The sequence below is a fragment of the Polypterus senegalus genome, chromosome 14, assembly GCF_016835505.1.
Source record: "Polypterus senegalus isolate Bchr_013 chromosome 14, ASM1683550v1, whole genome shotgun sequence".
Classification (NCBI taxonomy): domain Eukaryota; kingdom Metazoa; phylum Chordata; class Cladistia; order Polypteriformes; family Polypteridae; genus Polypterus; species Polypterus senegalus.
This window is the reverse complement of record NC_053167.1, coordinates 127,224,415-127,251,663: the sequence shown is the minus strand read 5'-3', so window position 1 is coordinate 127,251,663 and position 27,249 is coordinate 127,224,415. Positions and strand designations below refer to the sequence as shown.

The following is a 27,249-nucleotide window of genomic DNA, read 5'->3' as shown; positions in this document are numbered from 1 at the left end:
TGGCCGTGTGACTCATGTATGCGGGTGCCATTCTCATCCCTACCACCTTCGCCATCACTTCTCCTACCTCTTTATATCTTAAATCATTCCTGAGGAAGATTGAAGAATAATTAAGAAAAACGTACTATGAAATTACAACACAAACACTGACTTAATCCGTTTTAATGCAAAAAGATGCCAACAATAGAAGAGAAGAAGCAGGCTGCCAGGGAGGAGAAAGGAAGAGCCGCTCTGGAAGCAACAAGCACATCAACCTCTGATCAAACTAATGCCAAATGTACAGAGAAAGAGTATGAAAACTAGGAATGCTTAAGTCAAGTGTATTTCTTGCACGTTATCATGCAGTGCACCGTTACCGGTTAATCATATAATGAACGTTTGGTTTTCTACTTTTGAAAACTTAAAAGTATTTTGAACTATTCTGTTTTGCTTTTGAATGTGCATCTGCCTTACAGGTTTTCTTTTCCTTTTCACAGCCCTCCTTTGGGAGTTCGAGCCCAGGTAATGGTACATTTTTTTCATTATTTAAAAGTTTGTTTTTAAGTTCTGGATAAAGTTTTAAAGAATCTTAAGCCTTTTTCTGTGGTTATGTTATGTTGTAACAAATAATGTGATCTTTTAAAACAGTAGTTCCTTGCCACTTTTGGAACTGTAATGGGGGGGGAAAAACTGAGTACTAATTCATTTATCCAAGGCACCTTTCAAGATCAGGATACATTACAACTGTTTTTTTTGACAGTTGGAACACAGGCAAGTTAAAATTTACTGAGTGTTTGAAAGTGAGTGAAAGGTAGAGAATAAACTTGCGAGCCACACTTTGTGGTTTAAAGAAATATATATTTTTCAGTACTTAGTACATTTTTCAGCAGTTCTTCTAATAAGACTGATGACCTTTTTTTTTAACAGAGGTCTGTTTAGTTTTTTAAATGTTAATTTTCAATCATGTACCTTGGAATATGTTAATTTGATAAACAAACACACATACATGCAAGATTATTACTGCTTATTTATTCACTAATTAGTTCAGAAAGTGACACTTGTTTTTTTCAGAAATTAACCCAATTAAAATTGCTATTAGTACCTGGCAAATTACTAACTTTCCCCATGCTTCTTTGTTTTTTTTTTTTTTTTTTTTAACTGTCATTGTTGAAGTGTTAACATTTTTGCATGCTGATGGAAAAAAGGAGAAATTTAGGAAGTGATAATTTAGATGTATTAAATAAATATTGCTTCACTCTTAAATATGGCATTTTTTTGAGGAGAACAAAATAAACAAGTAAGTTTAATATCAATTTTCAGGTTTTACCTGTTAATTAGCCTTATGCAAGTAGCAACTGCTGTCATGGTATTCTACTTGGGCTATACAACTCATCTTTTCGCTTGTAGTATTCTGAAATGTATGCTGGCAGATAGATGACTGTTAAATGAGGGCCACAAAAATAGATAACCCCTGATCAGTTATCTAATTCTTGTAGTGAGACTTATATAAAAATATATAGCTGTGTAAGCCCGTGCTGTAAAAAGCCCAGGGGTCCTAGAAACTATTGAAATCGTCAGAAAAAAAATTGAAATGTAGAGCTGTCTGGTAATTGAAACAAACTACTCCGTTGCATCTCTCTCCTAGGAGGACTCGTTTTGCCGATATGCTCGCATCGCTTGTGCATTAGCGGTTAAGCGAGTTTTCTGTTTTCTTGGAGGTGGAGCCCTTACCCCGACTCCACCTCTCACTTCCGGGCTGGACAGACAGACACACACTTCCACGCATAGACATTTATATAGAAGATATTTATTCTGTTCCAGTTGACAGAATGTTTTGTTACGTGATCAGTAAAATTAGTGCTGTGCCGTGAATTAGATGTGTTACATCGATATTGATATTTAGCTGTTTTACTGCTGTCATATCTTCGGTGGGCCTGATTTAATTCTCAGAAAATAAATGATCTTTTGGCTGAGACAGTGATTGTCTTTTAGCAGCTGACCAAAAAGTAATAACCTGATCAAAGACAAAACTAAAAGGAAATGCTTTGGCGATTAAATGTCTAAGTGCATCAGGATTGTGAATCTGTGCAGTGCATAACTAAATGTTAATGGCATTATTTTAATTTAACAAAAGTTTCATTTGAATTGCCCAGATTGATTGTAGATGTACTCGTTTGTGAATGTCAGACTTCAAAAACTTAAAACAATTAAGTACTCGGTGGCAGTGTGAGTAATGTAAGGCACAAATGGCTTCAAGTGAAAATTATATATAAGAACATACTTTTGAATAGTTGATTATACAGTACATATACACTACTGATAAAATGTTTTAGAATACCTCAGATTTTCATCTCCGTAGACATGACATTAAAAGCTAACATAACCCTAAAACCAGTGACCTGTTTTTGGTTGCTAAATGTGTAATATGTTTCCATATACACTACGGATCAAGAGTTTTAGATCAGCTCAATTTTCTTCAAATTTAATCAGCTGAAATGCAGTGAATGACCTAAAATGGTGAAAAGGTAAGCAGTAAACTGTCAGAGGTTTAAATTTAAATTTTAAGTTAACAAAACTGACAACAAGAAATTTCTGAATATTACAAAAGGCCTTCTTCAGGGAACAGCTATTTTGCCCTGTCAGAGTGGCTGATTGCATATTGATGCTATGAAATTATTACAATTGTGCATAGTCCAGTTCTCATTAACTTGGTGGGACTGTTATTCGCTTATGGATACAGACTGTTGTACATATTACATTTTCGAAACGTGAATAGAAAACCTAGTTTCACTTATAAAACAATGAATAAGTGCATTTTACCTAGTTTCATGTGCTACAGCAACGTATGGCTTTTTAGTTTGCTTTTACAAATACATGTACATTTTTTATTTTAATTAGGGCTGTTACTATTAAGGTTTGACTATTATAAGAATATTAAAGAGATTAATTATTAAAGTGTGCAATTAAATATATCTAGTACGTTATTCCTTAGTTGGGATGCCCCAATCCAAAAAAAGAAGACTTGATCAATGATTGTTAAAAAGGCTGCTTTTCTAAACTTTGTGGTAAATTAGTTGCAGTCCTCCTACATACAAGGTATTACAGTGGTTGAGCCAGTGCATTTTTTCTTTTATAACAAACTTCCTGTAGTGTAAACAAAGAGCAGCGAGTAGAAGCTTGTTTTTTTTTCAGTGAATGGCAAGAAAATCTGCTTTAAGGAATTCAGACATTTATTTTATGCTTTAAATTAAAATGGACACTGCTTGAGTTTGGACAGCAAGGTTGTTTAAAATGCAAAAGCTGGTAATCCATATTTATAATTATACTTCAAGAATGAACTTATAAATGTATTAATGATACACAGAAGAAAAAAACACACCCATATAGATATAGTAAATTTGTTATTTAACAGCAAAAATCTGTAGCACAATTAATTATATAAAAGGATTAAAACGTATAAGTGCATATATATTTACATTTAAGCAGTGTTTAGTTGCCAATATCAATTGATTGTGTGAGAGAGAGAGTGTGTGTGTGTGTGTGTGTATATTATATATACTGTATATATTTTTCTGTTAGAGAAATGGTGAAAACGACCTTTTTAATTAAGCCTTGTTTCAGATAGGTACATTACAAAAAAAAACCTAAATAATATGACTGCTTGTAGTTATGAGAAGTTTATTTATTTATTTATTTGCCATTTGGAGGCTCCTCCTCCGGCTGCTTGCTGTGTTTGCCAACACCTGGGGCGATAGGAGCATGATATCTCGTACTTGAGCTGCTCGAAGGGTGTTGGGGCACTCCTTTGTTAATGAAATCGATTGTATTTAAAGAGATGTTATATAGAAGAGTATGTAGGGGGTGGGAGGAGGACGGTTTGGTCCTTAGTTATTACAGACAGAAAATCAGCTACTCAAGTATTTTACTACATCTGTCTATTTTAAATACCAATTAATAAGAAAATGTAGTAAATAGTAGAAGTAAAATGTAATAAGTACATAAAAAATTAAATTACATTAATGCCTCATCAAAAACAATATTATGAATTACTTTATCCTCTTGCATTCTATAAATGTCTTTTTTTGCATTTCTGTTTGCATATTGTTTGTAATATTTTTCTTGTTTATTGAACAATTCTCTTTGTTCTTGATTTTTATTATATACAGCTTTTTTTTGTTCATTTTCTTTTTTTTGACGATCATTGACAGCTCTTGCTGCTCTTATTCTATCACAATCTAAAATTCAACATTCTTCAACAGATAATTTGCTTTTCTAGTTTACCATTATAAGCGACAGTGTTGAAGGGCGAATTAGCACTAAGAGTGTCACGGGGTGGTACCGAGGGAAGATGTGTGTGGCAACAGTAATGATTGGGCGAGTGGTGTGGAGGGGAGTGGTCAAGACTGAACAATACGGACACGACGGAAACCTTTTTTTAATATAATATAGAGATATGTATTATGGATAAATATTTTGGTACATATTAGTTAAAGTATGTATTCTTATTCTGTAGTTTAACTATAAAAACACACCTCAGGAGATAAGACTTCTATTTGTCTGGTAATGCAGGAGCTTAGAGTAAAAAGGGTTTGAATCAGTCAATCAAGTAACATAAAATTGGTGGTCGGTATCGGCTTTAAAAAAAACACCTGATCGGAGCATCCCTAATATTCAGTACCCATACAAATATTGTTATTGTGTGTGTGTGTGTATATATATATATATATATATATATATATATATATATATATAAATGACAAGGACCTTTCTTTCTAATCATTGTTTGTGCTGGTGTTTTAAAAAACTTCATATACTTCAGGAGCTCCCACTTGAACAAGATTGTTAAGGACAGGTGTGTACCATATTTAATCCTAGAATGCTTTGAGGTATAGATTGCTTTTTCTTGTACATTACCTTTCTGTGAACATCTAGGTGCTACTTACTTTTAGACATTCATTGAATTAAATTTGGTACTTTCTGTAATTAATCATTTTGGTTTCATGGAATACACCTTTATAACCCCCTTTTTATTACTAGATATTTTACATTTACCTTAACTCTCAATTCACAACAGCACTGTAAGCCTCACTTAAGATGATGTCTAGTTGTCTCAGTTACTTAGTGCGACTTGCCCATATCCTCTGTTGGAATTAAAACTGGCTGAAATAACCCCGGTTTGTTAATTTAAGTGAGGTTTATTCTCTAAATGCACTTTATGGGATATCCTCCAGGTTCACTCACAAAAAGGAAACCTGTCTTAAGCTAATCAATGGCTGGCAGCTGGCACAGAATGAATGAGTGTGTGCAGTGTGTTTTTATTAGCTGAAAATGATGATAGTATGACTTACATTTTAATGAAAGATTTTGGTAGGCATATGTGCTTCAGTATTCACATGAACTATTGTTAAATCCATGTAAGCCCTCTAATAAGTACATTTAGAAAGCAGGGTGGAGAGATGAAAATAGCATATTTTAGATGTCCTGTCCCATTTGGTTAGAATCACGTATACTTTTTTTGTAATATTATAAGTAAACTGTTTTCCAAGGTGTGTTTAGTCTTCACAAAAATAAGTGCGTTCATTTACTATAGGATACACTGGCATCTTGTAGTAATAATCCATACACCCATTTTGTACAACCACTTTTCAGTTTTATGAAACAGTCAGTTGTCTGTTGTATGTATAACTGTAAAGTTATAAGTAGTAAAGCAAGTGGTAAGCCTTAGCTCTAAGAAGAAAAAAAAGCCTTGGACTCAGACCCTGTTAGGTGTACTCTGTTTGTCTTTGTGAGTCATCATCTTGATAATTATGAGCTTGCAGGAAAAAGTACAATGCATTAAGTAGTTTATTAATGTGAAATCAGTAATTGATACCCTGGAAAACCTTGGCCGTCCAGAGTTACTAATATGATATAGCTCACAACCCAAGAACTTGATTTTGTGTTTACTTGGACTAAACCATTTAGTTTACTGATCCCATTTTTTAGCCCACCTGATCACTATTATATATATATTGATATTGTATTCTTTAATTAAATTCCCCCAACTCTCTTTTCTCATGGGGTTATGTAAAAGATAACATATATGAAACTTGGGAATTAAAACCATCTGCCTAATATTCTACAGTCCTCCTCTTGCTTCCAAAACAAATCTGATCCATTCAGGCATGAACTCCACAAAACCTCTGAAGGTGTCCTGTGGTATCTGGCACCACAACATTAGCAACAGATCCTTTAATTCCTGTAAGCTGCGAGGTGGGACCTTCATGGGTTAGACTTGTTTTTCCAGCACATCCTACAAGTGATCAATCGGATTGAGATCTATGACAGTCAATACCTTAAACTCTTTGTCATGTTCCTCAAACCATTCCTGAACAATTTTGTAGTGTGACAGGGTGCATTATCCTGTAGACAAAGGCCAGTGCAATCGGAGAATACTTTTGCCAAAGGGGTGTACATGGGATACAACAATGTTTAGGTAGGTGCTGTGTTATCAGAGTAGCATCCACATGAATGCCAGGATCCAAGGTTTTCCAGCAGAACATTGCCCAGAGTGCCACTGTGGATCTGACAAATGATCTTTTTCCTATAGTGCATCCTGCTACCATCTCTTCCCCAAATAAAATTTAGATTTACAAAGTGTAGTATATTTAGTGTGTTTTCAGTCTGTATAGAGGAATAATTCTAATTTAAAAAATAAAAACATTGTTTCTGTAGTAGTAGTAGTTGTTGACTATACCCAAAATTACATTTTGTTCTTTATACTTAAGGCTAATTAGACTGAATATTGGCAGCCCTTAAGTGGATTAGCCATGTGTGCTGCTTTTACAGCTGTGAGAATGATCTCCCTGGAAAGAAAGCAGATGCTCCCGGGTTACACTTTGGCCTCTGTGACCCTTAATTGGATTAAGAAGGTGAGAAAGTGGATGGTTGGATCATGGTATGTCTTAAATGCCTCAAATGTTTTAGTAGATAGTATGTTTGCTACTGCTTTGCCAGTAGAAAATAGCTGTATAAAGAAGAAGTTAAAATGTAAATGATTGATAGAAATATTGATATAGCCATACATTCAAGTCATTTCCTTTTTCAGATACTGAGGCTTTATGTACAATGAATGGCAGATTTAATTGGGCCTCTGAGGTTTAATTATTTAGGTATACCATTATTTTGTTGGGAATTATTACAATTTTACAGTTTAGCAGAGACCTTTGTCTGGTTTTGTGCAGGGGGTTCAGCTGGCTCTGATGACCATGAGTTTGATCCTTCCGCGGAGATGTTGGTACATGACTATGATGATGAGCGGACACTGGAGGAAGAGGAAATGATGGAGGGAGAAACGAATTTTACAGCTGAGATAGAGGATTTAGCTAGGGTAAGTTATATGATAGCTTTTACATTGCAGATTTTTTTTTTTAATTAAGAACATCAGTTCTTTTGATTGTTTTAAATTATTCTTCATAACAGTCGCAAATCTTCAGTTTAGCCTTTATTTTCTTGGCTTTTTACTTGCAATATTTAAAATTTGGAATAAGACTAAATTTGTAACCTGTAGCAGTTTAATATTGTAAAATATTAGTACTGTTATGTTGAACATTGGTTATTAAAACACTCAAATACTAAATATAGCAAATCACTATTGCTGTGAAAACTAATATTTGAATAGTAAGCTCTCTTATACCTTGCATGACATTTTTATTTATAAAGTACTTTAGAGCCCATAAACACTTGATGCCCGTTTCAGTTTACATCACTCAATTTTCTATGTTTTGAGCCACTTTTATAGATATACTGCCAAATGTATGAAACCCAATTTTTGTCATAGATACCTATTTGCCACATGTGCAACAAATATTGTTTACTTTGAACAAACACGTTTTATTTCACATAGTGTCTTTAAATGGTCAATGCTTTGTCAAAGTAGTTTGCAGAGATAAAGTAAAAATTAATACCTGAGTTTTGCCTCTGATAGCTTTTCACATTGTAAAGATACATAGTCTACTAGATGGAAAAACAAATCAAGCAATAAAATAATACAAATGGTCTTATGTTAGTATTTAAGTGTAAATCCTCTGAGTGTGTGCTTTGCTGGACCGCCCAAGACAGCTTTATGGACCAGTTATCTTTTTGGATTAATCCGTATTAACAAACACATTATGGGCGAGTAGTGTTTGTCTACATATATTTGGAAAACGACTAGACAAGTCATGATTATGTGAGAATGATGATGGACAGCAGCTTAATTTTGTTACAGATTTTCAAGAAGTTAAGGTAAGGCCTGGTCCTATTAAAGACACTTGTTCTACATTTTAAACATGCCGAGGTGTGCTTTGGGTCATCACCCGGTTGTCTGGAACTACAAACTTCTTCAATAAATAAGATTTCTGGCTCAAGGTTTTAATTTTTTTTCCATTATTTTTTTTGTTTTTCTAAGTTATTCTGTCATTGATTATTTGATAGCATGGCTTATTGCATGAGAAAAGTGAATTAAAAACTCCCATTAGACAAAGCAGAATATTGTTCTACTTGAGAGTAACGAGTCTTGTTACAAACTTTGGCATTTTGTTTTCTGACTCATGAGCACAGGTTCTTTGAGACTCTTAAGATAAGGACATTTCATATATATTATAAGTTGCAAAGCTCATATCCTTATCATAAAGGAGCTGCAATTTTAAGTGAGCAAACACACTTCTAGCAGAGGTTCACACTAGAAACATATTAGCAAGAGACTGAACAATTTTTGAAACATGAAATTATCAAAATTTACACACACTAGTCTAATATATAAAGCCAAATATATGTTTGTCCAATATGCAAATCTTTATCATTTAATTGATATGTGCCGCATTTTTGCGCAGATTCCCCAATTGTACAGGGGAAGACCATAGACTATGTTATGCTCTGAAATGTTTCTCCTGTGCAACTTTTAGTGTCTCTAGCTGCCCCTTATTAGGGAACATCTCGTAGGGGGCATTGTTTGGGATATGCAAAGGAATGTATTGTTGCTCCCCATGGTGGATTTAGTCAATAAAATTTTGTTTTGGAACCAAATTTTTCCTTGTACAGAATTTATTAAGAGGCAGTACCTGCACTTTATTCAATCTAGGGCAGCACATGATACCCTTGCTAGTATCTATATAAACAAAAAATGAATGAAAACGGAGGGCGTGAGATATGAAAAATATCCCAAGGACGAATAAGAAACGCCTGTCAATTGCAGGGCATACTAATGTATATATATCGCCAACCCCAGGGTTTGGTTATCTGGATATGCAATTTAAAGAGATTGTTATTTTCATTTTATTAATTTTTTATTTATTGATATTTGCCAGTAATAAAGCTGTAGTGAATGAGTTATTCCCCAAGGGGCTACTAGTGCCGTGCTGCATGATCTGCATATTGTGCTGCACGTTGATCGTTTAAAAGCCTGTACAGCAGATGTTTTTGCTTGTTACGTGCTGTGTGAGCTGTATCTATATATCTATATACCATGTTTCCCCGAAAATAAGACGGGGTCTTATATTAATTTTTGCTCCAAAAAATGTACTAGGGCTTATTTTCGGGGGATCTCTATATATAATCTTCATTTGGGTCTTGATCTTTGTTTGTCTGCGAATGAATTAGAAGAAACACTAGATGGCAGTAGAGAGACAGCTAAAATATAGACATTGCATTAAGAATCTCCTCCAGGCTTATACTACTGAAGACTGTAGTACTCCAGTCACACCTCAAAACGCAGACATTCCAACTAAACAAATTGTTGTGCTTTAAATTAACTAAAGAGATCTTCATTTAGATCTTGATCTTTGTCCGCGAATTCCATGCATGCGTAGACCGCCTTCCAGTTTAGTACGTTGTTGTTACTCATGGATGTCAACAATGTACCAGAATCACGAAAGGGGTGGTGGACAGTGTTACGCTGGTTAGCTCCTGAGGCCTGGTTAGAAAATGAGATTGCCGAAGATAAAAGGTACGTGCCTACGTAACATATGAATGTAAGAAAGACAGTGGGTAAAATGAATGACAATGTAACGGTACGTTCCGGAAATTATTATTGTTACGTTGTAGCCGGCGAGTGCTGCGTGTCTCACAGTTGTACATGCTCACATGTCAGTGAAGTGATCTCTATTTATACTTTAAAGAGCCTGGATACCTATGTGCCCCCCTTTAATAAACATTGTATATTGCCTTACTCCTTGGATTGCCACAAAGCAACCTGCGAGATTGGAGAAAGGTTGAGAAGACATCGTGAGAGGAAACGACAGCGTCCTGAAAACGAGATGGACTGTGAACGGACAGAAACAGAAATGCTCCTACACCACCACATAATTATAATTCGGATAGTGATTCCAAGTGGGCCGTTCCTATCGAATCAATGTCCAAGGGTTTTCTTTTGTAATTTTGTTTCCCTTATAAAAAATCATAATGCTGTGCGACGAAGGGCCCAGTTCACGACTGGCAGCCACGTTTAAACAGGTTGCCCTTCACAGACAACTTTAACACGCGGAATGTAGTTGGGCGCACATGGCTAGTATCTTATATTTATTCATGTACAACAATATACATTTATCCAGATACAGTCATGTCATCTTCTGGAATATCGTCATAACTCTCCACATTCAAACCCTGAATTCCAGCCTGAATTTCTTGCTACTCAAGCCACTTTTAAGATCCTCCAAGATCGATATGTGCGCTTCAATGTTTGATGAATGGTTCGATGTGGTGAAGCAAAATGCTGATATACAAATGTATTAATTTGCTTTTATATTCAAGCGTCACATATTCCCCAAAGTAATGACATGATATATTTTAAAAGTCTCGCATACCATCTCCTGTGCTGTCTTTTTTTTTTTTCGCACCTTTACAATACCATCAGAATGCACGGTGTCGTATTTGAGCCACAGAGAAAAATTAATAAGGACATAATGAAAATGTCTGTTTTGTGATAAAAGTGGAAATTTCAGCTTTAACGTCATTTAAAAAACAACCCAGTTGTTAAATTGCTACGCTGTTCTGGGGCTTCCTCCTGACCTGACAGCAGTGGCAAGCAGCATCGCCACACAGAACACATTAAATTTATAACATTCCAGCTCTCTGCACATTTAGAATTTTTAGATTTATACTTGATATCACTTTCTTGATGAAATGCATTAAAATATGTATGTTAAATTTTACAGATAAATCGTTAACTTTGTTTAAATAATGAATACTGTTAATAGTTACACATATGGGGGTGGCATGGTTGCAGAGTGGTAGTACTGCTGTCTTTCAGGGAGTCACGTCCCTTGTGATACCTACCTGGAGTTTGCATGTTTTCCTGGTGGGTTTCCACAGTGTGCTCAGTTTTCCATCCAAAGACATGAAGGTTTGGGCATTTGGTGATGCTACAATGACACCAGTGTTTGTGTGTGCTTGTGTTCACTTTGTGTTGAGCTGATGCCCCGTCCAGCAATTTTGTTTGTCTTGCGCCGATGCTGCTGGAATGGGCGCATCCCTGAATTGATGGATGTAATCATTAATCATCCTTTTCAGAGATATTGTGGCAAGGTGTCCTTGGAATTTAATGGATGTTTTGGGCACACACGTCGCATCACATGAAATATAAACTGGCCTTAGGTGCCTTACTTTTCAGCTGACGATCTTAAGGGCTTATTTTTGGGCTAGGGCTTGTATTACAGAGCAGCCTGAAAATCATGCTAGGGCTTATTTTCGGGGAAACACGGTGTGTGTGCATATATATATATATATATACAGTCATATAAAAAAGTTTGGGAACCCCTCTCAGCCTGCATAATAATTTACTTTCAACAAAAAAGAGAACAGTGGTATGTCTTTCATTTCCTAGGAACATCAGAGTACGGGGGTGTTTTCCGAACAAAGATTTTTGGTGACGTACTATTTAGTTGTATGAAATTAAATCAAATGTGAAAAACTGGCTGTGCAAAAATGTGGGTCTGATTTGAATGCATGTATCTGCTCAATACTGATTACTTGCAACACCAAATTGGTAGGATGAGCTTGTTAAGCCTTGAACTTCATAGACAGGTGTGTCCAATCATGAGAAAAGGTATTTAAGGTGGTCAATTGCAAGTTGTGCTTCCCTTTGACTCACCTCTGAAGAGTGACAGACAGCATGGGATCCTCAAAACAACTCTCAAAAGATCTGAAAACCAAGATTGTTCAGTATGATGGTTTTGGGGAAGGCTACAAAAAGCCATCTCAGAGGTTTAAACTGTCAATTTCAACTGTAAGGAATGTAATCAGGAAATGGAAGGCCACAGGCACAGTTGCTGTTAAACCCAGCAGGTCTGGCAGGCCAAGAAAAATACAGGAGCGGCATATGCGCAGGATTGTTACAGACAACCCACAGATCACCTCCAAAGACCTGCAAGAACATCTCGCTGCAGATGGTGTATCTGTACATCGTTCTACAATTCAGCGCAATTTGCACAAAGAACATCTGTATGGCAGGGTGATGAGAAAGAAACCCTTTCTGCACTCACACCACAAACAGAGTCGTTTGTTGTATGCAAATGCTCATTTAGATAAGTCAGATTAATTCTGGAACAAAGTGCTTTGGACTGATGAGACAAAAATGGAGTTATTTGGTCATAACAAAAAGTGCTTTGCATGGCGGAAGAAGAACAAAGCATTCTAATAAAAATACCTGCTACCTGCTGTCAAATTTGGTAGAGGTTCCATCATGCTGTGTGGCTAGTTCAGGGACTGGGGCCCTTGTTAAAGTTGAGGGTCGGATGAATTCAACCCAATATCAACATATTCTTCAGGATAATGTTCAAGCATCAGTCAGAAAGTTGAAGTTACGCAGGGGTTGGATATTCCAACAAGACAATGGCCCAAAACACAATTCGAAATCTATAAAGGCATTCATGAAGAGCCATCAAATTTAACTGAACTGGAGAGATTTTGTATGGACGATTGGTCAAAAATGCCTCCATCAAGAATCCAGACACTAATCAAACACTATAGGAGGCGTCTAGGGACTGTTATGTTTGCAAAATGGAGGCTCAATTAAGTATTGATGTAATATCTCTGTTAGGGTGCCCTAATTTATACACACATACACATATATATAAAATAATAAATATATAAATAAATTATATATATATATATATATATATATATATATATATATATACACACACACACACACACACACACACACATATAAATAAATAAATCCAGCATCTGGTCGCTTTTCACGAGGGAACTACTTAATGGATTTAGATCATTTTTTTTTTTCTGTAATTTATTTTGGATGTTCCAGTTGATTTTTTGACTTCTCTCATCGCGACAAGTATCATAGTTTGCTTGCAGTACCAATTTATTTGAGCAAATCCAAGAGAGATGCAGCGGGTTGAAGGGAGGGGGAAGCTTGACATCAGGAGTGGGGAGTTGGTCTTCCTCTTTGTTTTGGAGCGTAACTTGCCTCCGCTTAGCTAGTGATACCTTTTTGTTTATTGTGTTTAAAGTTTGTCCTGCTCCACTACATAGGTGGAGCTGCGGGGAATTGCTAGCCTATCTTAAGTACAGTACAACATACAAGATATTAAGATGAAAAAATAAAATAAAAATTGATCTTACAATTTTTAATTTAATTGTGCAATGTCAGTCAGTGTCAGTGATGATATAATTATTATTGGTAAATGTGCCTTACTTTGGTAGCTTATAAATGTGATTAGCACAGTAATAAATCCTGAACCAAAATGGCTTTCTACTTAAGAACAAGGTATTAAAATATGGTTAACCCTATTAAGATATATACTATGAAAGAGTTACTTGCTTTTCACATTAACTTGTAAAAATCAAAGTAGAGAGTTTATTTCTAGACCAGTCTTGGTTTAGAAAATAAAGACTAGTTAGTTTGTTGATAAATGGACAGATTCAGATTGTTTTAACAGACAGGTTAATAAATTGTCATATAACTGAAAATTTGTACTTAAATGTATATGTTGTGTAAAGCAGATTATGAGCATTTCATTGTACTGAAGTTAAAAGGTTTAGGTTCATATTTGTAGCAGGTCAATAGTTTAAACGGTTTGCAAGCTACAGGTGATTTAAAATCCTGGACAGACAAACGGACAGCCTCAGTAGCATTATATAAGAAGATATATCATTCTGTTTTCACTGGTAAGGGTTGCAGTGGCAACATACAGTGCTGAGCAGAACTATGCCTTAATCCCCCAACATCTCGTTCCAGTCCCCTTTTGTTAATTGTGTTTTATGGAGCTTAAAGATCACATTGCAATGAGTAAAATGCATTTCAGTAAATATTAAGGGTGCAGTGATATCGAGTTCCAAATAAACACTGTAGGCTGATGAGGAGTACTGAATGAATACCTTTAGATTATTTTAGATTAAATAAACTTTACTAATCCCATGGGGAAATGCAGAGCAAACAATAACAAGCAACAGTGAAGACAAACACAGGAGCTACAATTCCAGGCCCCTGCTCATGGCAGCGCCGGGAGATGATGTAGATTTGAAAGAAAAGAATGATGCTCCATTTTCATTAATGAATGTATAAGAACAATACAGTTGTATTTAATATGCCATTAAATTATTTATATTTTAATGAGATTTATTAAAATTTTATATTTATCATTCAACCAACAACAGATACAAACTCTTAAAGTGGAATTTCTGTGTAAGAAAAAAGCTGCAGCCTAATTATAATTCTAAAATCATAATAAGATTGTTGTAACATCAATTTGCTAGTTATTTAAGTTATATTAAATGTTTGCCTATATATTACTGCATAGTCTATGGGAAGTTTTTACAACCCCCACAAGTTGAATTGAGTTGGTATGTTCTAATTATTTCTAGCCTCTCTGACTATAGATTAGCCTTAGTAAGTGACCTGACTTGCCGTGTGTAAAGCACGGAGGGACCGTGCCTTCTAGTATGAAAGTTAATATGCTGTATTGAACGTGCAGTGCCGTACGTTTAGAGCATATTGAAGGCAAAGTAAAGCATCTTTAAGTATAGAAACATCTGAAGCTTGGCAAGGAAAGCTAAGTTTAGAGAAGAAACATTTTTTTCTCTTTTTTTTTATTTTTATTTTTTGCCTTTTATTCTATGTGTAACAACCTTTTGTCTTCATTCTTGTGTGGACTATTTGCTTTGAATTTTCACTATAAAGCTGCAATTGTTATAAGTAGCTTAAATAAGCTTTCAAATGTTATTAGCAGATTACCTTTAAAAAGAAATAACATTAAAACTCTATCACAACACTTGCAGCTGTACTAAAAAGCTAGTCACTGATCACAAAGGGTACACAGTGCCAATAAAACCTTTTGTGTCAAAGGAAAGGTCAAACTGTATTGCTTGCCCAATATTGGAGAATATTGTCTGCTTGGGATGTTTGGCATAGATAGGTATGTTTCTTTTTTGTATTATCAATATTTTTACTACTTTTTGTGCTTATAGTGCACCTGTAATGCATGACAGCCTTATATCTATCTATCTATCTAAAATGTACACTATTGTTTAGTTAGATACACATGAAAACCAAAACTTTGATGTGACCCTTCACAAAAATGTGAATCTCTTTGTGCACAAACTGACCAAATCAAAGAGAAAAGTGTTCTCTGACATTTACGTTGCAGGCATACTGTTAGAATTACCCTAACAAAGGGCATTCTGTTCATTGTTAAGTTGCATCAGTAATGCTAGACATGTGACCTTCTCTCAGTGCCTCATCTTTAAGTCTGTAGTGCTACAAATGATATAACTGAATGTTATAAAGGTTGAATTGTATTTTAAACATTTCCTCATTATTTACTAACGTGGGGGCTTCGCCCCTGCTTACTTTGCTTGCCAACCCCCGTTTTTGTTTTCCTGGATACACACGTTTAAGATTTTTTTTTCTTTGAATTGTTGCTATTTAATTAGTTTCACTTTTATTTCAGAACTTCTGTAAAAACAATATTTGGAATCTTTCAATTCCCAATGTGCTGAATCTTTTTAATGAAGTCAGTGAGACGTGTTTAATGACATTGTACCATAATTCAGCATAGCTTCAAAGTCTTATAATATACATACTTCTGACATATCCCCTGTGTCCATATATTCGATCTCCATTCGCCTTTTCGTTATTTCTCAGAGTAATAATTTCTCTTTTTTTGCGCTAATGTGATGTTTACTTTCTTTGTTTTGACACTATCGTTTTTTTCTACTTTCATATTCTGTATCTTGCTCTGCATGTGTTTCGCGGCTACGTTTTTTTTGAGTCTTTTGAATTTCAGTTTTCACTATCTCTAACCTTCTGTGCATGTGTTTGCCCCCCTTGTTTTTAACCACTTTTTGACGTTTTACTTTGTTTTCTACTCTGTCTTTTATTTCTGAGCTCGCTTTATCCTGCTTTTGTTTCAATGACACCTGGTCCGTGGTGATTACTTTCCCTTTTTCGAGTAATATTTTCTGTTTGTTTGCGCTACTGCGATTTTTACTTTCTTTTATTTTATACTTTAATGTTCCTACTTTCATATTCTTTAACTTTTTCCACATGTATATCACGCCAAGGTTTTTTTTTTCTTTTGAGCCCTTCGAATTCCACTGCTTTCATAATTTCTAACCTGCTCTGCATGTGTATAGCACCAACGTCCGGATTGGACGTGCTTTTTTTTTTTCCCAATTCCAATTATTCCGGGCTGATAATTACTTTCCTTATTTTCTGAATTTACACCTTGATTATTCTTTTTCTTTTTTTCCCTCCAACGCTTTTGAGTCTCTTTTCTCCGCGTTGCTTTCTTCTTTGCTTAGCTGTGTACGTTTCATTTATAACGTATTGTCCTTATACACTTTATATGCACTTTGAGCCCTGGATCTGTGTGTGCTCAAAGCCAAAACAAGACTGAGTGTGTTCCTGCCCGTGGTCTTATTTGGTTGTAAGTGTCTTACAAGAATCTCATGTTGTATGTCATCGCGAGACGGTCCTGTGTCAATCTCTTGGCACAAAGTCTCATGTATAAGGTCCCCGCGAGACACTCTGTGGCCAACCTCTTTAGTCTTAAGTGTCTTTTAAGTGTCTTCCGTGATCTTAACTTGAAGATCACGTCTCATCGCCCTACTGTTTCTCTCCAGGATTTTTTTTTTTTTATAATAGAGAGATAATAATACAAGTAGTCCCCAAGTTGCGGACATCCGACATACGAACGGGGCTGCAGCTGCTGCTTCATCTGCCTGGGGAACGCGACGCATGCACCTCAGTAACTGCCGCTCTGTCATCTTTGGCCTGGGGACGCTGCAAGCGGTGGCTGGACGGAGGCTGGATAGGGGCGATTTTGCTGCTCACGCTGTGTAGTGTCCCTTGGGTGCATCCCATTCATTTTTAGTGGGCGGCAAGTAGTGACCCAGGGTCCATAGTCACCAGGGCCACAGCTACCGCTCGTGTGCAGGACGGAGGCTTAATGGGGTGGTTCGCTGCCCGCTCATCACGCCGCCACAGCAGCTACTGCTCCTGACTGGCTGGAGGCTGGATGGGGCGTTTCGGGCAGCTGGTGATGCTGCAAGCGGTGACCCGGTTGTGGCTGAATGGAGGCCACTGAGGGTGAATGGGGTGGCAGGGGCCAGCATTGTGTGCCTCGGATGGCTGCCGGTTGAATGGGGGCAGTGGTGGGCGATTCACTACCCGCCTTTGGCCGCACCGTGTTTGTTCTCGGTGGGCGGACGCTGCAGGCAGCATACTGTAGCGCAGGAGACTGTGTGGAGGGCAGGTGGTGAACTGCCCCCATTCATTCTCAATAGCAAGCCTGCTTGTACTGTTGTACATAGCAGGAAGTTTTCTCTCGTTCAGTACATCAGACGTGCTGACGATGGGTGCCTTCCTGCTGTGATAGCGTGTACAGTGCTATGCAGAAGAGCTCATCTTAACCTTTTATCTTCACCCTACAAGAATGTCTCTGAAACACAAATCAGATGCAAGCGCTGGTGATACAGTAAAGAAGAGAAAAACCATCACCATGGAAAATAATCAAAAGGTCAGAGAGTGGTGAAACTCCACCATTCATTGGCAGAGCACTCTGACTTACGTACAAATTCAGCTTAAGAACAAACCTACAGTCCCTATCTCGTACTTAACCTGGGGACAGCCTGTATAGGCTAATTACTCAAAAATACATGTAGTATTAATCTAGTAGTGGTACATTTTCTAATGTTTAAGTTGCTAGTGTTTAACATGTATAGAAATAATGCCTCCCCTCATATTCTCTGTCACATAAATTATTGATTGATTGGAAATTTTCAGGGAAAAAAGAATAACAGCCCCCATTACTTTGTTTGCATTGCAAGTTTTTTTTAGAGATAGTCGCAAAAAGTCGGTGCATACATATGTTATATGCAAAGTGAAAAGAGAACTCTCCTACATTGAAAGATCTGTCAATCCTTTCACAATGGGCATTGGCATAGTGCCTGGTGATCTAGGAGTATTGAGCTATGTTTTATTTTTTGTATTACTAGGGGGCTTCGCTCGCCAACGCCTCCCGGCCTATGCGCTAGCCTCTTTGTGGTTCTACCGCTCATGTATGGGGATGCGGATGTACAATTGAAACAATTTTTTTTTTCATGGGAATTGTTACATATGCATCAACGCGATGTATAACTGTCCGTGATTGAATTTCGTTCTCTATTCAATAAAACTACTTTTTTGAATGTTTGGCTCTGAGATTTATCTTTGCAAAAGCTGTTCTAACTGGAAACTGTTAATGTTTTAATACGAATGGCATATCAAGATCTCCTTTGTTGTCTAATGTTATCTGCGGAAGATGTACTACATTACACCTGTGAGCATCCTAACTACATACCCAGCCCACCTCCGCTCACTCGGTTTGACCTGTAGAATCAGTAATCATACTGCTGGAGACATCCTTTATTGTTCAGCATGTCTCCCTATGACAAAGAGAATGAAGCTCAGTATCCCTACCCAGGAGCTTCAGTTTGACGGTATGCATTTGCAGTCTTATTCTGTCAGTTGCTACCTGGGCCTCCAGACTGTGTGTGAGGATGGAGATGTGACTGACAGGTTAATCAACAGCAATGGTCAGTGACACAATCACTTCTACCCTTGCTGAAAAAGATCCAGAGCTACTTAACCTCCTCTACTTGGGGCCACTGCTCACCATATAGTTTTTGAGAGCAAGCTATTCTTTTCCAAGTGGGGACCTTGACCTCTGAAATGAATGTGTAAAATCCCAAGTCTTGGCTGCGTTCCAGTACACAATAGAGATCATGGTCTACTGCAGGGGTGACCAGTGCTTCGATCATGATTGACCGGTAGATTGCAAAGGTAGTGCAGGTAGATCACGTTGCATTCAAAAAAAAATTTTTTTTTAAATGTTTATCATATATCCTCCCTATGCCATTTGCCACCTGATTGACATACAGGCCAGTCTGAGATCTCTCTTCTTCTCACGCACTGGTCATCCCGCATGCACGATCAAATGTGCAAGCTACTGCAAAACTCCGGATGTGATCTAGTTAGCTTTCCATTTTCTATCGATTAAAGAAGGGATTAAAAAAAAAATTGTTTAGGGACGCAACAAATCCAAAACGTTTACCTTTTTGGCAATCATTAACATCTTCCGTTTGCACTTGGGCACGGCCCCTGAAGCAGTAGCAGATCGTTTTGGAGCCATAATGAAGGGCTTGACTATGCACAAAGATAGACACAAAAGAGCACAAAAGTTAACTCTTTACACAGCGAAACACGTTGATGCTGAATGAGTGAGACGAGACTTCCTGGTTAACACTGCATTCAGCACGCAGGAACTTAACAGCGTGTTCTGATTGGTTAGCTTCTCAGTCAGGAGAACTTAACTGCGTGCTCTGATTGGTTAGCTTCTCAGTCATCCGCCAATAGCGTCCCTTGTATGAAATCAACTGGGCAAACCAACTGAGGAAGCATGCACAGGAAGTAAAAAGACACATTGTCCACAGAACCCGCAAAGCAGTGAAAAATCCGCGTTATATATTTAGTTATGCTTTCATATAAAATCCACGATTTATTTCGCCTCTAAACAGGACGTATACCAAGTTGGACTTATTCCAAAGCAAACGTATACCGAGGTACCACTGTTTGTGTATGTGTGTGTGTGTGTATATATATACTAGCAGAATACCCGTGCTTCGCAGTGGAGAAATAAAAAGAAAAGGAAACATTTTAAAAATAATGTAACATGATTGAGAATGTAATTGTTGTCATGAATGTTGCTGGCATATATATATATATATACTAGCAAAATCCCCGCGCTTTGCAGCGGAGAAGTAGTGTGTTAAAGAAGTAATAAAAAAGAAAAGGAAACATTTTAATAATAACGTAACCTGATTGACAGTGTACAAAGTAATTGTTTTGTCATTATCATGAGTGTTGCTGGTATATAGATAGATATATAGATAGATAGATATAGATAGATATATATATAGAGATATATATATATAGATATATATAGATATAATATAGAGATATATATATATATATATATATATAATATAATATAATATAATATAATATAATATAATATAATATAATATAATATAATATAATATAATATAATATAATATATATATATATATATATATATATATAATAGATATAGATAGTAAAATACCAAGGCTTGATGAGAAGTAGTGTGTCAAAGAAGCAATGAAAAGAAAAGGAAACATTTTGAAAATAACGTAACATGATTGTCAATGTAATTGTTTTGTCACTGTTGTGAGTGATGAGTGTTGCTGTCATATATATATATATAGATATATATAGTAATCCCTCGCTATATCGCGCTTTGACTTTCGCGGTTTCACTCTATCGCGGATTTTAAATGTAAGCACATCTAAACATATATCACAGATTTTTCACTGGTTTGCCGCTTTCTGCGGACAATGGGTCTTTTAATTTAGGTTACATGCTTCCTCAGTTTGATTGCCCAGTTGATTTCATACTAGGGACGCTATTGGCGGATGGCTTAGAAGCTACCCAATCAGAGCATGTATTGCATATTAACTAAAACTCCTCAATGCTATAAGATATGCTTCCAGCGCTGTGCTTGTTTGCTTCTCTCTATCTTTCTCGCTCTCTCTGCCTGACGGAGGGGTGTGAGCAGAGGGGCTGTTTGCACAGAGGACACGGATGCTCCTCTACAAAATGCCGCTTTATCGCGGTGCTTCTGTATACTTAAAAGCATGTATTGATTTTTTGATTGTTTGCTTTTTCTTTGCGCGCTCTCTCTGACATTCTCTGCTCCTGACGCTCCTTTATGACGGCGCTCCTTTGAAGATAAGATATGTTTGCTTTCTTTTAATTGTGAGAAAGAACTGTCATCTCTGTCTTGTCATGGAGCACAGTTTAAACGTTTGACTAAAGGGTGTTATTTCATGTCTAGAGGGCTCTAATAATGTTAACGGGTGGGAGAGTTTATAAGGGCTTAAAATATATAAAAATAACCATACAAACATATGGTTTCTACTTCGCGGATTTTCACCTATTGCGGGGGGGTCTGGAACACAACCCCCGCGATCGAGGAGGGATTACTGTATATATATATTTACACACACACATAAACATATATATATATATATCTATACATATACACATATATACACACAAATACATATATATATATATATATATACACACACATATATAAACATATATATACATATACATACATATCTACATATATACACACACAGCTATTTCGACGGATAACTCCCGCTCTTACGTGCAAGTCTGCGTGGATATTATGAACTATCGTATTTGTTCAAGTTCTATTTAAATTTTAAATAGAAGGAATTTTTATTTAGTCGACAGAAATATCTTTGGTAGGAATGGTAAAAACAGACAGGAATATTATTCCTGAATAAATCAACTCAAACATTAAACAACTTATAATATTTTGCTCTCCATCAAAATATATCCTGTCTAAATTATACAAGTTAGAAATAAAGTAAACGTTAAAAGAACAAACATTCAAATTTCTTTACTCTTATGTAATTTTATATAAAAAATAAACTTAGATTTTAAATATCCCAAAAGATTTTGCTCTCCATAAAAATATATCCTGTCAAAATTATACAAATTCAAATATGAACATGCTGCATAACAAAACTTGGAAATATAAATAAAATGTGTTCCTTTCAGCAATAACAAATCAAATCATTCAGTTGTCTTTGCTCTTATGTCATTTTAGAGCCGGACGCCTGGCATCTTTTTTTGGCAACAAGTTCGTTTATGTTTGGTGTGAGGTTCTGTGTTGTGGAGATTCTCAGGATGGATTGCAGGTGCTCATCAGTGATGCGACTCCTTTGTGCTGTTTTGTTAGTCTTTATCACTGAGAAGAGCTTCTCACACAGATATGTGCTACCAAACATGCACAAGGTTCGAGCCGCATGTAGACGGACTTTTTTTGTTCTTCAAAGTCACCAAAGCGCCGTGCAAACTCAGTTTATCAGCAAAGTGCGTATTTTGGGAACACCGTAGTGACGACTTGGTTCAACATTACTTGGCAACAAGGAAAGTGGGGCAAGTTGCACTGGTGCATTTGTGTCTCCCATAAAAGCAGCTTCACTTGAAATCACTTTGTGATTGTGCACAGGTAAAAACGTCCGCTGAAGTGTCAGATTCTTATTTAATTCTTCTGCTTTCTGTATCTTCTGCATTGCATTCAGGTCACCTTGATGTTTTGTCTCATAGTGCCGTCTTAGATTAAATTCTGTAATTACAGTCACATTAGCTCCACAAATGAGACACACGGGTTTACTGGCAATGTCAGTAAACATATACTCAGCCTCCCATTGGTTTTTAAAGGCTCTATGTTCAGAATCACCTTTTCTCTTTGGCATCATGTGGGCTAGCTTCGCAATAACTTGCAGCATCATAAGCTAGACTTGATTAACGCGGTAAGTGTTCGGCAAGGCACCTGAAGTGCTGCCTTATGGGATCTGTAGTTTATTGTGTTACCAGCGCTTCATATCCCCGGGCCATTAATAACAATAATATATAAAATGATCTCGGGCGGATATAATTATACGCCGGGCCGGATGTGGCCTGCGGGCCTTGAGTTTGACACTTATGGACTAAATACACTGTGTGCACAATTATTAGGCAAGTTGTATTTTTGAGGATTAATTTTAATATGGAACAAACACAGTGCTATCAGTCAATCCAAAATGTTAATAAACCTGAAACCTGAATGTTTCACAACGGAAATGTGAGTGTGAACATCATCAGGGGAATACATATGTGCGCACAATTATTAGGCAACTATTAGTGTGCAGATTTATTATGCAACTAAAGGAAAAATGAAAATTTTCCCATCTCACTTGTTTATTTTCATCTGTTATAGTGAGAATAATAAACGAACACCTCAAAATTTACAAATAAACATCTCTTGACATTTCAAAAAAAACAAATCAATCAATCAATGACCAATATAGCCACCCTTCTTTCCAATAACAGTCATAAGCCTTTCCATTCATGGAGTCTGTCAGTTTCTTGATCTGTTGACGATCAGCTTTTGTGGAGCAGTGACTACAGCCTCCCAGACACTCTTCAGAGAGGTGTATTGTTTTTCTCCCCCGTAAATCTAGCGTTTAAGAAGTGCCCACAAGTTCTCGATAGGGTTTAGGTCAGATGAGGAAGGGGGCCATGTCATTATTCCTTCATCTTTAAGGCCTTTACTGGCTGGCCACGCAGTGGAGAACTTCGATGCAAGTGATGGAGCATTGGCCTGCATAAAAATCATGGTCTTTTTCCTGTATCACTGTTTGAAGAAAGTGTCTTCGAAAAACTGGCAGTAGGTTTGGGAGTTGATTTTGAGTTCATCTTCAATGCAAAAGGTCCAACTAGCTCATCTTTAAAAATACCAGCTCATACCAGTACCCCACCTCCACGTTGGAGTGGAGCTCTGTGCCCATTACTGATCCACAGGTCCATCCATCTGGTCCATCAAGAGTCACTCTCATCTCATCGGTCCATAAAACCTTTGAAAAAAATCTGTCTTCAGATATTTCTTGGCCCAGTTTTGACGTTTCAACTTATGTTTCTTGTTCAGTGGTGGTTGGGTTTCAGCCCTCCTTACCTTGGCCATGTCTTTGAGCACTGAACACCTTGTACTTCTGGGCACTCCAGGTAGGTTGCAGCTCTGGAATATGAAAGTACTGGAGGATAATGGGTTCCTGGTAGCTTCACGTTTGATTCTTCTCAAATCTTTGGCAGCTAATTTGCATCTTTTGTTCTCAACACGTTTCTTGCGACCCTGTTGACTATTTGCAACAAAATGTTTGATGGTTCTGTGATCACACACCAATATCTTAGCAATTCCAAAAGTGCTGCATCCCTCTGAAAGACTTTTTACAATTTTTGACTTTTCAGAGTCAGTTAAATCTCTTTTTTGGCCCATTTTGCCCGAGGAAAACTAGCTGCCTAATAATTCTGCACACCTTGATATAGGGTGTTGATCTCCTTAGGCCACACCCTCCCTCATTACACAAATACACATCACCTGATGTGCTTAAATCCAATAAGCATTCAAGTTAATACAGCTTGGAGTTGGAATATACGCATAAAAATGATGATATGGTCAAAATGCTCACTTGCCTAATAATTGTGCACACAGTGTAGAACTTGAAAATATATATTTTTTCAAATGTGATCGCGCAATTCAGATCAAGTTGACTCGCACTACAGTACATCGAGCCCGCGTGCTATTGTGGTTTTGCCTGCGTGCCTCAATAAGTTACCCTCCCCTCGCTCTTACTTTTTTACCGTTCATCTAATGAATACACTGAGTATGGCTTTACCAAAACAATCATTGATCGCAAATAAAGTATCCATTATTCATAAAGCTTCAATTGGTGATCTGTCTTTCTGCGTTAACCGCATATTTTTTCATACGTCTCAAACCAAGGGGATGCAAGGCTAAAATGAATCGGGAAGCACTCGTACATACTCAGTGCATCCCCTCTCGGGAATCGAACCTCGGACGCCAGCGCTAGAGGCGACGCCTCTACTATTGCGCCACGTCGTGTGGTTTGTCTATTTGAGCGTAGCAGTGTTATTCGGTTTTTGTTCAGCACTCTTTGGAACTGTTGCTTTTTGTCTGCGCACTGCGCCAGTTCACGTGAGCCGCTGAATATGGTTTTATATGTCACTCGCTCGCTTCTAATTGTTTCGCTGCCGCCTTAATTATATAATGTATGTTTTCTTCAGCGGTTTTTGGAGCTCTTCCTGGTTTTCTACGTACTGCGTGATTACGTGGGAGCCGTGATGATGTCACACGAAACTCCGCCCCCCCACGGCTTTTGAGCTCAACTCCATTACAGTATATGCAGAAAAACAGCTTCCAGTTATGACCATTACGTGTAGAATTTCGAAATGAAACCTGCCCAACTTTTGTAAGGAAGCTGTAAGGAATGAGCCTGCCAAATTTCAGCCTTCTACCTATACGGGAAGTTGGAGAATTAGTGATGAGTCAGTGAGGTCTTTGCCTTTTATTAGTATAGAGATATATATATATATATATATATATATATATATATATATATATATATATATATATATATATATATATATATGTGTGTGCACGGTGGCGCAGTGGTAGCGCTGCTGCCTCGCAGTTAGGAGACCCGGTTCGCTTCCCGGGTTCTCCCTGCGTGGAGTTTGCATGTTCTCCCCGTGTCTGCGTGGTTTTCTCCGGGTGCTCCGGTTTCCTCCCACAATCCAAAGACATGCAGGTTAGGTGAATTGGCGATTCTAAAATTGGCCCTAGTGTGTGCTTGGTGTGTGGGTGTGTTTGTGTGTGTCCTGCGGTAGGTTGGCACCCTGCTCAGGATTGGTTCCTGCCTTGTGCCCTGTTTTGGCTGGGATTGGCTCCAGCAGACCCCCGTGACCCTGTATTTGGATTCAGCGGGTTAGAAAATGGATGGATGGATATTGTGTGTGTGTGTATGTATATATGTATATGTGTGTATATATATATATATATATATATATATATATATATATATATATATATATATATATATATATATATATATATATATATATATATATATACACATATACATATATATATATATATGTATATGTGTTGTCACACACGGTGCATGGGAAGCAGCTGAAGGGCTTAGACAATACTGTTTATACATCTGCCCAGGGGCGGGTACGCTGACGCTCTTTCTGAGTTCTCTGCAGGTCTTACCCGGGAAATCCCACCAGGAGCCGCCATTTCCAGGAAGGACACACCACCTCGGTTCCGGCCCCAAGAATGAGGTCACTTCGGTTCCGGCCCCAAGGGTGATGTCACTTCCAGTTCGCCCAGAGGACGACATCATTTCCGCCCTCTGAGCTATAAAGCTCACTGCCTTGCTTAGGCAGGCAGTTCTGTTTTGGACTCTGTTGTGTAAACTTGACTATGATGTCTCAAGTACGTTTGCAGCCAGGAAACCGAATTAAACGGGTGGCTGCCCCAAACCTTTTCACGCCTCAAGTCTCTACTTATTACAGTGTATATATGAATATGTATATGTATATATATATGTATATGTATATATATATAAATGTATATATACTGCTCACAAAAATTAAAGGAACACTTTAAAGAAACACATTAGATACATCAGATCTCAATATGAAGTTGGATATCTATACAAATAACGACAGGGCAATGTCTTAGGAACAAAAGGATGCCAAGTCTTTTAATGGAAATAAAAGTTTTCTGCCTACAGAGGGCTCAATTGTGTAGACACCCTAAAATCAGAGTGAAATGAAGATGTGGCAGGCTAGTCCATTTTTTCAAAAACTTAATTTCTGCTACTCAAAATGCTTTTCAGTATCTTGTGTGGCCCCACGAGCTTGTATGCATGCTTGACAACGTCGGGGCATGCTCCTAATGAGACGACGGATGGTGTCTTGTGGCATTTCCTCCCAGATCTGTATGAGGGCATCCCTGAGCTGTTGTACAGTCTGAGGAGCAACCTGGCGGCACCTAATGGACCGAAACATAATGTCCCACAGATGTTCTATTGGGTTTAAGTCAGGGGATCGTGAAGGCCATTCAATTGTTTCAATTCCTTCATCCTCCAGGTACTGCCTGCATACTCTTGCCACATGAGGCCGGGCATTGTCGTGCATTAGGAGGAAACCAGGACCTACTGCACCAGCGTAGGGTCTGACAATGGGTTCAAGGATTTCATCTCGATACCTTATGGCAGTCAGAGCACCATTTCCTACGCAGTAGATGTCTGCGTCCCTCCATGGAT

At 37.4% G+C, this 27,249-nt stretch overlaps 1 protein-coding gene across 2 annotated transcripts in view; it reads left to right on the top strand.

Annotated features, from left to right (window-relative positions):
- mier1a (mesoderm induction early response 1a, transcriptional regulator) overlaps window positions 1-27,249 on the top strand; it is a 71,988-nt gene that overhangs the window by 11,383 nt on the left and 33,356 nt on the right. The window contains exons 2-3 of one of the 2 annotated variants that reach the window (XM_039734888.1): window positions 477-501; window positions 7,203-7,348. In XM_039734888.1, the coding sequence (XP_039590822.1) occupies window positions 477-501; window positions 7,203-7,348 (171 nt within the window). The remainder of the gene's footprint in view (window positions 1-476; window positions 502-7,202; window positions 7,349-27,249) is intronic. The other variant, XM_039734889.1, reaches the window with a different exon arrangement.